Raw genomic sequence first — 11,991 nt, forward strand, 5'->3', positions numbered from 1 at the left:
TTAAAATATAGCTGTTTCATTTTTTGAATTTAATGGTTTGAATAAAATCAAAGTTAATTTATCCAATATCCTTGGCATTTTTCAAAATAGTGCTTTTAATCTTAGTTGATTATATCACTTTGGTATTTTCTTACCAAGGTTTTTTCAATAAGTTGGATTGTTACACATGCTCAGTTGTCTTGTTTTTTTAACAAATATAGTTAAAAAGAAAATATCAAAATAAATATTTATGATCCGTAGAACCCGTTTAGTTTGATTACTCAGTTAAAGTTAAATTTAAAAGGATTGGATCCTAATACCTTTCTGTAGCCATAAAAGTTTTATTACAAAAATTTCTGTTATGTAATGAGTAATTGCATTAAATATAAACATTGCACTAATATATCACGAGAGAAAAAGATTGCTAAATGATTTAATATTATTCAACTTTTAAGCATTTTTAATTTTAAAGCAAACTATATAGATTCAAAGTGAAAAAACTTTCTTTAAGTTTTTTACCTTTAATTTGCTCACATAAAAACAAAGGCACACAAAAATTGTGCTCTGGCCACCTTATTATCTGGTGCATGAAGTATTTAAGGTGTATCTAGTATTTAGGGTGTATAATATATGATAAAATGGCTATATTTATGGTTCTTAATGTTCAGACAAGTCTTAAATTGCTATTATGTATGAATACCGGGAGGTCAACCGGGGCAGAAAGCATGAAGTTTTTTTAAGCGGAGAAAAGGTGATAAATGTAAAAATCTTTTGCTGAAAACTTTTTTTCCGTTTTTTTTTTTGTTTATACAATATATTCATTTTTAAATTTACTAAGACGCTTTGAACCTTTTGGCCTCCGGGGGAAAACGGCACTGTTGATATCTTATTCAAGTTTACCATTTTGTAAGCAAGTATCCCTTAGCAAAAATAAAATCATAAAATATTTAAATAAGTTTTTTCTTGAACGGTATCTTGTAGCACAAAGTTTCTCAAGTCTGAGTACAAATGAAGTAATTTCAGATTATTGATCTTTAACGTTGTGTTTTCTCTTTAATTTGATGCCAGAGAAATTCAAATAGAAGAAATCGTAATGAACAGTGGGGTATATCATACTTTTACAAAACTAGGAAAGAAAAAGCAAAATTTCGGTAAAACATACAAACAAATCAAAAATAGAAAAATTTGTAAGATGGTAAATTTTTATCTAATTTAGAAAAATAGCTGTTTTTGAAAATTTTCACAAAATGTTTTGATAAGGTTTATTTAAAGAAAACAAGTTTGCTTTAAACTAGTTTAGATAAGTCCATTTAAGAAAGTGAAGGAAAAATAACAATAGAGGTTTCTCACCCGTCCACCAGAATTTTTTATCTTCTCTAAATCTTTTTTGTCATGTTAATTATGAAGTTCGACCCTAAGATTTGTTTATTACTCCAGAAACAGCATCAAAGTGGAGTGTTGATTTTTTTCAGTACCTTATACTTGCATCACCTAACTCGGAACCTCGTCTAACTTATATAACCAAGTATACTACAAAAAGTTCTATTTTGAATTACCCAATTTTAAAAAAAATTTTAAACGACATTCCTAACTTTTAATTTGATTTGAAGATTTAACTAATTGAAGATAAAGAAGTTTGATTATATGTTGAAACCCATCGATGATTCACCTTGATTCTAAACCACATATGAAAGTATACTTAAGCCACAAAATATCAAACGTTTGAATAATTATATTCAATCAAAGACAAAGTATAATCTTTTCTTCCATCAACAAATATACTTTTAACAGGTACTGCAATGATGAGTCTTTTTGAAAAAATTCAAAAAGTATTAAGGGGGAAGTAACCCAAAAATATTTAAACTTATGTTCAAACAGTGAAATTGATTATAAACAATAAGTAATGTCAAAATTTTATATTTTAAAATAAAAATTTTTGAAAATTGTGTTTTATTGCCATGGTAACTAAGAAAATATTGAAAAAATAACCAAAAAACAGTTAACGCCCGACTAACTTATTCGAAGAACTAAATATTTTCAAACTGTCAAATTGCAATTTCCTTTGACTAATACTTTGAACCGTGATCTGAATCAAAAAATTTATGAAAAATATGACAGTTAGTTCTTCAGGAGACTTATAGTTATAAGCCTTGACTTTATTTTCTGATTTGAAGGTAAGTGTGACATTTGATTTGCATTGAGATTTTAACTTTTTAGGGAGTCGTCACACTTTAGCAAATAAAATTAAGATGGTTCATACCTCCGAAAAAATTTAAAAGAATATTGTGGAATATTATATTGAATAAATATATTGAATGAATTTTGATCAAAATTAGACAACTGAAATAGACGCAGAACCTGTTCTGTCAGGCATTTCATAAAAGTGGAGATTCAAATAATAGAAGGTATAAAATAGGACAATTACTGAAAATATCATCATTAATCACCGAGCGGTTCCAAAGTTATCACAGCCGGGGCATTTAAAAACATTGTTTTGAGAAAAATGCAAAAAATAAAATAAAATTACACAAAAAATACAAAATGTAACTAAATTATGTTTAAAATAAAGTTTCAGAATGACTCAGGGGCATACTGACTTCCTTCAAAGTTTTAATTTTTTCTGCTTTGACAACCCTCGTAGAACCTTTCGCCGCTTCTTGCATGGCTCTAGATTTTCATATCCAGCTAAATAAATACGTTTTTGATTTTGATTATCGCACAAACTTGATGTATATTTCCCAGGTGTCATGTTTAACTGTTTATTAATTAAAATAGAACTTTTTCTCCCAAGTTTGCTACACCATTGTGTGTTCCATTTTTTAACTGTGTTAAGCTGACATACTTTGTTTTTGGGATTCGATCCCAAATCATTGGATTAAGACCTTCGTTTTGATTTTGTGTCTGCCCATTCTAACATTTACGTAACACGACTCACTTAAATCTGCATATATTGGTTTTAAATGTTTTATAATTGATAGTGGGAGTTCTGCACCTGTTTTGTACGTTATTTGTATGTATGTATTTTGCCATAAAGAATTTTTTTACAAAATTAGACTTTACAAAACGTATATACACGGCTGGGGCAAGAAGAAGACGAATTCAGTTCTATCGCCAATTATTGATTAGGTCAAGCCTCACTCTTTTCCATGGTTTTCCTCACACTGTGCTGCTGCAATTGCCAATCGAAACAGTTACTTCCATATTTATCAGCAAAACAAATCTCCATAAAACAGACGTCTGTTTATTACTGCTATAAACCATTGTAAAAAGGTTTTGTCTAACGCCAAAGCCCGCTATTTTCAGGTCATGAAATCTCGAATCTCATCTCAAAAATTAGGCTCTCGTGACTTCTGGAGAATCTTTAAAAGTATTAATAATAAGGGCAAATCTTTAATTCCACCACTCTTGTATGATTCAGACTTTGTCACCTCACCAAAAGACAAAGCTGAATTGTTTGCTAAAAACTTTTCATCAATATCACCTCTAGATTCCACTAGTTGCGTTCTACTTGATATTGCCAACAAACAGGTTGATCCATTGCTTGACATTCGTATCACTCCAGCTTCTGTATCAACGACATCTGTTATCCCTATCTTCAAAAATTCTGGGATCTAATTCGTCTAGCTACCGTCACATTAGTCTTCTTCCTATCATTAGCAAGGTTTTTGAATCTTTAGTTAACAAACAATTAATTTCTCATCTTGAATCTAATGACTTACTTTCTGACCATCAATATGGATTTCGACCTTCTCGTTCTACAGCTGATTTGCTAACAGTAATAACTGATAGGTTTTATTGTGCATTAGATAAAGGTGGAGAGGTTAAGGCCATCGCTCTTGACATTTCTAAAGCTTTTGATAAAGTTTGGCATGCTGGTCTTCTCCATAAGCTTTCCACTTATGGTGTATCTGGCAACATCTTTAAGATTACTGAATCCTTCCTTTCCAATCGTAGTATAAAAAGTTGTCCTTGATGGACAGCACTATTTTTCTTATTCTGTAACTTCAGGGATTCCTCAAGGTTCTATCCTTGTCCCTATACTCTTTTTAATTTACATCAACAATCTTCCAGATATTCTCACATCTAAGACGGCATTGTTTGCTGATGATACTACCATTTATTCTTGTCGTGATAAAAAAACCAACACTCTCTGATTGCTTGGAGGGGGCATTTGAGTTTTAAAAGGATCTCACTTCTGTTATAGCATGGGGCTCACAGTGGCTGGTGAACTTCAATAGAGATAAGACTCTTTTGCCAATCGTTATTGCAATAGTTTAGATCTTCCTATATTTATCAACGGTGATGAACTCGATGAGTCATCTACCTTCATTTTCTAGGATTAACTCTGACTTCCAATCTTTCTTGGAAACCATATATCAAATCAGTTGCAAAATTAGCAACTGCTAAGGTTGCATCTCTTTATCGAGCTCGTCACTTTCTTACTTCGGATTTTATTTTCTCTATAAATCTCAAATCCGTTCTTGTATGGAATACTGTCGCCATATCTGGGGCGGATCTTCTAATGATGCCCTTTCTCTTTTAGACAAGGTGCAAAAACGCATTGTAGACATAGTTGGACCTGCTCTTGCAGCCGACCTCCAACCATTATCACATCGTCGTAATGTGGCTTCTCTTTTTCTTTTCTACAAATACTATAATGGGCACTGCTCTAAAGAGCTAGCGTCTCTTGTGCCATCTACTAAAATTCATTCTCGTGTTACTAGTCATTCAATTAAGTCTGATCTTTTTACTGTGACCGTTCTTAAGTGCTCCAAAAACTTTTATTTGTCTAGCTTTTTTCCTCGAACATCTTTGGAATTCGCTTCCTTCATCTTGCTTTCCTGATTCACATAATTTGCAATCCTTTAAGTCGTCTGTCAATCGTTAACTTGCTCTACAACCTTCATTATTCCTTTTCACGTAACTTTCAACTTTAATTAGTGGTTGCTTGCAGCCTTGTTGGAAGCGAAGACATTTAAAAAAAATATAATAATATCACCGTTATCACAATTTAATATATGCATAAAATACATATATAAATGCAAATATAAAAAATACTTTTTATATATATATAATTTTATTTTTTTCAAACTTTTCCTTATTAAAATTTCGAATTTAAAAATAAATAAAAATGAGATAAAACATGAACATCAAAGAAAGGTAAAGATTCAGATTAAAATCAAAAATAAATATGATCAAAACTAAAGTAAATAACAAGTAAATGAAACGAGTGATTACTCTTATTTAAAAGTTTCAGAAGAAGTCTGGTTCGTTGTCAATTATCAAAAGTTTATTTTTTATTTTATTTTTAAATTGATCAAGGAAAGGAATTTTTTTTAACTCATTATCCAATTACGTGTCCATAATTTAGGTCCTCTGGTTGCAATCGAGAACTTAATGGCAGAATAACAAGCTTTTAGTTGAATATAATTGTTATTTGAAAATTTTTTTTGGGTATAAATGATTTATTTTTTCAAAAAATGAGTTAAATAAAATGGGTGCCATTTTATTATCTACTTTGAACATAAATATAAGAATATGATATAAATTAAGTTGAAATACATTGAGTATTTGGAATTTATTAAAAAACTCCATGTTTTAAAGATAAATTAATAATATGTAAAAATAGTATTTTTATATATTTTAGTGAATTAATAACGACATTACTGCTGATATCATCTAAACCTGAACTTTTGTTAGGTTTTAACATGGATACTGGATGTAATAGTTTTTTCTTCGTAAGTTCATGATTAGGCATAATAGCCTAATCATGAACTTACGAAGATAAATTTTTCTTGCCAATTACTTCCTGAATATGTGTTTTGCCATGTGTTTTGTGAACCAATATTTTTTATTATTTGATCTAAATAGTAACTAGTTTTTGAACGTCTCAAAATTAATTCAAATAAACGATTATAATTTTTATAGTTAGTTTCATTTCCTAGTGTTCTTTTTTTAAGATATTTGCAATATAATCGCTGTTTTATTTTTGAAGATTTAATAATTCCCTTTGTTATCCAAGGGCTTTAAAAGGCTATTTTCTTTTAATAATTTTGTAACTTTAGGAAATGCTTTATTATAATATTTAAGAAACTTAGCTAAGAAGATATCATAGGCTTAATTAGCATTAAATTTAATAGAGTTTCGTCCCATTTTTCAAATGATATAATATCATGAAAAGATTTAACGGAGGTATTGTTTATTAGTCGTTTTGTTACTTTCCTTTTGTGAGAATAAGACTTATTGCATTTATTTTAATTAATAAAAATCAGAAAGTGATCCGAAATATTCGTTTTAAATATTCCTGTTTTTATTTTTGATGTAAGGAATTCATTGGTAAAAATTTGATCTATTGATGTTGCACTAGTCTTAGTTACACGCGTGGGTTCATTGATTAACGGTATGTAACCAGATTAAAAAAAGACATTAAAGATATTATTAATGTGCTTATTAACGCCATAGTCAAAAATATTGAGGTTAATTTCTCCGATAAAATACACACTTTTATTTAAACTTGATTTTTAATGTGGTCTTTAAATGCATTAATTTTTCCTGTAGGCGGTCTGTATAATACATGTACAATAATATTTCTTGAGGTTTTGCTAACGATTTCCACGCATAATGATTCGTAGTCATTAGTGGTTGAGTTTATATTTTGCATAAATTTGTGTGATAATGTGTTAATAATAAATATACATAAATCCTAACCTTCCTTGCCCCAACCTCTAACTTGCTGTACCACATTGTAATTAGGTATTTGGAAAATTGAATCGCTTTCAATATTTTATCATGACACCATGTTTCGCTATGGCAAATAATGTTAAAACTAATTTTGATTTTATATAAAAACTTTTTTAATGATTCAAAATTTTTTTGAATACCCCTTATATTAATATGGAGAATTAAAAATGAGTTATCGCCCATTCCTTCCGTGATATTTTTTGAGTTTAAGTTATAATATAATGGGCTAATATGTTTAGTTATTTTATCGTTATTATAAAAATTAATATCAGGATCCGAACTTTAATTTAAAAGTGTTGAATTATTAATTTCAAACGTTTTAAACTCAAAATCGGATATGTCAGTTTCGTCAGCCATTTTAAATAAGAGTAATGTTAATAACAAATAAAATAAAGTAATTCAAATATTTGATTTTTTAAAATCCTTTACAATTAATTTATCAAATATAACAATTCAATATTTACCGTTGTTCCTCTGTAACTTTCTTTCTTCGAATAATTTTTTTTCGTATTAACGATGTTTCGACAGAGAAATCCTCGTTTATAAATATTCCCGAACCTTTAAGTTTGTTTGCATTTTTCAGAACTTTTATTTTATCTTAATAATCGAGTAACTTGATCACAATTGTTCTTGGCTTGTTGGTATTAGGCTTACCTGTCCGATGAGCTCTTTCTATTTTCACTCCATTTACATTTAGATTATTTTCAAGAATATTTATTATTTTTCTTTCCGAATTATCCCAACTTTCCGACTCGTTTTCAATAACTCCCTCGAATCTTAAGTTATTTCTTCTTTGCCGATCTTCAAGTTGTCGTATTTTTGTCTTGTCTTCGCTTCCTAAACTAGATTTTGAATAGATTTTTTTCTCTATGTCACTAACCTTTTTATCGTGACAATCTTGATGAAACGATAAACTTTCTTCAATGTCTTTTTGTACTTTTTCGCAATTCAACAACTGACTGTTTGACTTTACTTAATCAGCTTTTCTCTTTTCATTTTCTTTTTTTAAAGATTTGCTAGTGGCTTTAATATGCTTTAGTAACCCGTCGATTCGTTCATTAGTAATTTTCAAGTCACCGCTTATCAATTTCAAAATATCCTTTTGCTGTTTCAGAAATATCTCTTCAAAAATTTGCTTTACTAACTGTATTGAAATTTCGGAATCTTTAAATTTATTATTCATTTTGTTATTAAAACTAACTGCGATGAAAAAAGAAATAAAAATAAAAACTTTTTAAATCTTTAAATTAACTTAAAAATTAATTAAAAAACATAAAAAGTTTTTTTTTCGTTACTTTTTTTTTTTTTTTTTTACGCAAGAAAAACACGTCCGTTCACTTCCATGTCATACACAAAGTGTTGATTTGCCTGTTGCTTTATCTTTCTGATATTTGCACCAACTGTTTTCACCAATTGGACAGTGAGTGTGTCAATTATTTTCCTTTGATGAGACAACATGAAAAAGTGTAGCATGAATGGATTTCTTCATGCCTTGAAGATTGTTTTTATTACTTCTTACCGCAATCCCATAATAGTTCTGAAGCTTATCAATAAGACTGTTTGTTAACTTTCCACGACCACAGAGGTTTTTCATCTTTTTTCTTGATGTTCTTAGACGTGTCCCAACTCGTTTCTGAACTTTTTTTTTTTTTTTTTTTATTATTTATTTATTTTGCCGTTGATAAATATTACAAAATAGAAATTACAATAAAAGAAAAATCCTGGCCGGAGCAAGAAGAAGACAGGTTGTCTTATCACCGAGCCCCGTCACACAAAAATTTACATGCACAATAAATGATAAAAGACAAAAAGACAGTATAAATACAAAAACAAAAACAAATTAAATACTTCAGCAATAAAATAATTTGTTGCTAACAATCTTCCAGCAGAATAATTTTAAAAATAAAAAAGTAAAAACGACAGAAAATCATGAAAGTTATAAAAACACAAAAAAAAAAATGCGTTGTTTAATTAAAAAAAAAAAAAAAAAGCAATATATGTAAACATAAGTATTTGGGCTGATTATTTAATATCATCAAAAATATGAACGAAAAAGACAATTTTATTTTCGTTATCTTTTTTGATGCATGCCCAACACATTCTAACTTTTCAACTTCAACCCCAGGATAAGTAAATTTTACAGCTGGAAAAAATTTACTGTTGTCAACTCCATAAAATTTAATATACTGAAATCCGAATTCTTTGACAGTTCTACTAAATATGCGTTTGGCACCAGTCACTTCCATACTTCCTGCTGAGCCAATACAATTTACGCTACAACTATGAGATTTGTACGAATTTTTGTAGCTCTCTGCATTCTTAGATCTTTCTTTTAAATTTTGGCGTAGTTGAAATTGCTTACAAAGTCTACTCATTGGCTCAACATCTAACAGTTTTCCATTATCCATCGACAATGTTGTCACAACTCCGTTCAGTGAACTGTATCCTCTACGTTGCCAAGTTCCATCAGTTAAAACTCCGGTTTTAACAATGTCAATGCTATTACCTTTTTTTTTTTTTTTGCAGCCTGAAGCAATGTTTCTTTAGCAATTGTAGTAACAGCATCAGTACCTTTACAGAACTTTAGTAACAGTATCATAACTTTTACAAAACCATATTAATTTTTTGTACTCGTCGGACTGGGGAGGTTCATTAGTGCAGAAAACTTTTCAAGTCCTGAATACCCTTGCCCAATTGATCTCATGCTATATGCATATATAGCATGAGATCAATTGCCCAATTGATATCATGCTATATGCATTATAATAATATAATAAGTGCGGTCACAAACTTTAGATGTATAGAAATCTTTTCTATATCCACAAACACTGCAGCAACATATGGTTCATATGTTCCTGCAGTGTTTATCATAACATAATCGAATCTATGTATAAAAATGAGTTTTTATATTGGGCTTTTTCTCTTTCTTAAAAGATGCAATACCTGTTATTGTGCTTTTTCCTGTCTTTCTGTTTCTACCTTGTCCAAATAATTTGATACATTTGATAGCCTGATAATTCTCATTGATATCTGAGCCATATTAAATCAAGTTGTGGCACCTTGGTATATCTCTCGGTATTGGAATTTCAGTTTCGAGCCAAACTTTTCTGACTCCAAGATATTTTAAAGAAACTTCTTGTTTGTTTTAATTTTGAACTCTCAAACTTTATTTTGTTTGTTAACATTTTATAATTATTAAATTTTATCTTTTAAATTTCAGATTATTAAAGTGTAACGCTTGTAAAATAAATATGGAGAACAATGTTTTAAAAGAATCAAATTTTATCTAGAAAATAGACTACCAGTAGTACTAACGCAAAAATTTATACTCGTCATCATTTGGAGTTACCGTGTAAGGAAGCAATAGTTAACTACCACGTAAGGAAACAATAGTTAACTTAATCCGGCGGATTCAAACTGATGGATCTATGAGTGATTTTAATGACCATACTTTTCCTACCATTCCAGTAAAACAGATTAACTCAATGTTAGACATCCAAATCACTCCAACTTCCGAAGCTAAAGTAAACTCTCAATTTTAACTTCCTACGGCTTGTGGTCCATAAAACATTTCTATCATAGTTTCCTCAATCCTGCATGCCATGAAGGCATTATCCAAAAGCACATTGTAAATATAGTTGAACCTACTTTATTTTCCAAGCTTGAGCCATTATTTTGTCATTCCAAGTTTGAATCTCTTTATTTTTTCTACAAATACTGTCATGGTTGCTGCTCAAACGAGCCATCATCTCTAGTTCAATCAACCAAAACTCTTTCTTACGACGCATGTCATTTAGCAAAGTTGCATCCTTTTATTGTATCTCTCCCTCCATGCCATAAAAACTTTTATTCATCTAGTTTATTTTCTTTCACGTCATCATAATCATATCCTTCTCTACCCCCTCCTTCTTCCCCCTATCTTTGGTTTATTAAAGTCTCCCCTCCCCTTGTATTATGCTGCGCGAACGCATTGAAAATATTAAGTCGCAAACATGTTTCTTATCAGACACTGACGTAAAGCTACAAACCTGATTTCCCTTTAAATCTTATTCGTATTGATTTGAGCTGCACGTGTTGTAACTGTTGATTTAAATTACATATGTATACATAAGTTGCTTTTGTTATATAATATATCAAACTAATAACTGCACAGTTGTTCTTTAAAAAATAACTGGGTAGTTTATTTTGAGGAATAGATAAAGGATCAACAAAGTCTTCAAATATTCAAAAGGTCAAGGTTTCAATGTTAAGACGAATGTTAAAATCATTTGAGATTACCAATATATGTAGTTAGAAATCGTTTTCTAAAGTGAAATATCATCGATTATTATAGCGTACTATGAATTTTAAGTTAGTTTTTCAGCGTTTGATTTATAGTGATGGAATGAATCCACTAAAGCATGCTGTTATTTTTGCTTTAACATTCTTATTCGTAAGTTTTTTACTAGTTTTACCTTTTTATTTCTAATAAATATCCTCAATGTCTCTTTTATATTTAACTACAGACATGAATAGCTTTTTAAATAGAATGGTTATTTTTAACCGTAAAATTTATGGCTGAAAAAAACTTTGAAATAAAAATGTTCTCTTTAACAGTAATAGACCTAGCTCTATGACTTTATTAATATTTTTTTAGTTTGTATATGAAGTTAATAACTTACTTATGATAATAAAGGAAAGCCTACTAAATAAGACTTTTTTTTAAAAATTTATTTTCTCACTACAACAAAATGTTCGCATTAATAATCCTTTGTGTCTAAAGTTATATCAGTCAATGTATATACACTCCACTGCATCAATGACTATATTAATAGTTGTATATACACTCTGCTATATCTATCTTCATGTATGCTACATTGTATCTTCACTTAAATTGTAAAAAATAAAATAAAGAAGTGAACAAAAAAAAAGTATATAAAAATAATCTTCATCAAAAAATATAAAAGAATAGTTATTAATATTGTTATTTTTGTAGTTATTTTAAAAATGATAAAATATAATGCACTTTTTGAATTAGTGTATGAGTTTAACATTTAGGTAACATTTTGAAATTGTTTTAAAGTATATATATATATATATATATATATATATATATATATATATATATATATATATATATATATATATATATATATATATATATATATATATATAAAATTGATAATAAACAATATAATGGAAAAAGGTATGCCAAGCAAAAAAAAAAAAAACAATAATTGACTTTTTGAAATTTGAAAAAAGATTTATTTCTTTTAAATAAATATATAAATA

General features: G+C 28.9%; 1 protein-coding gene across 1 annotated transcript in view; it reads left to right on the top strand.

The window, feature by feature from the left end:
* The first annotated feature begins 10,723 nt into the window (after nt 1-10,723).
* LOC100214623 (uncharacterized) overlaps nt 10,724-11,991 on the top strand; it is an 86,032-nt gene continuing 84,764 nt past the window's right edge. The window contains exon 1 of the mRNA XM_065814924.1: nt 10,724-11,152. Within this exon, the coding sequence (XP_065670996.1) occupies nt 11,060-11,152 (93 nt within the window). The 5' untranslated portion in view covers nt 10,724-11,059. The remainder of the gene's footprint in view (nt 11,153-11,991) is intronic.

The sequence above is a fragment of the Hydra vulgaris genome, chromosome 13 (genome assembly GCF_038396675.1).
Source record: "Hydra vulgaris chromosome 13, alternate assembly HydraT2T_AEP".
NCBI lineage: Eukaryota > Metazoa > Cnidaria > Hydrozoa > Anthoathecata > Hydridae > Hydra > Hydra vulgaris.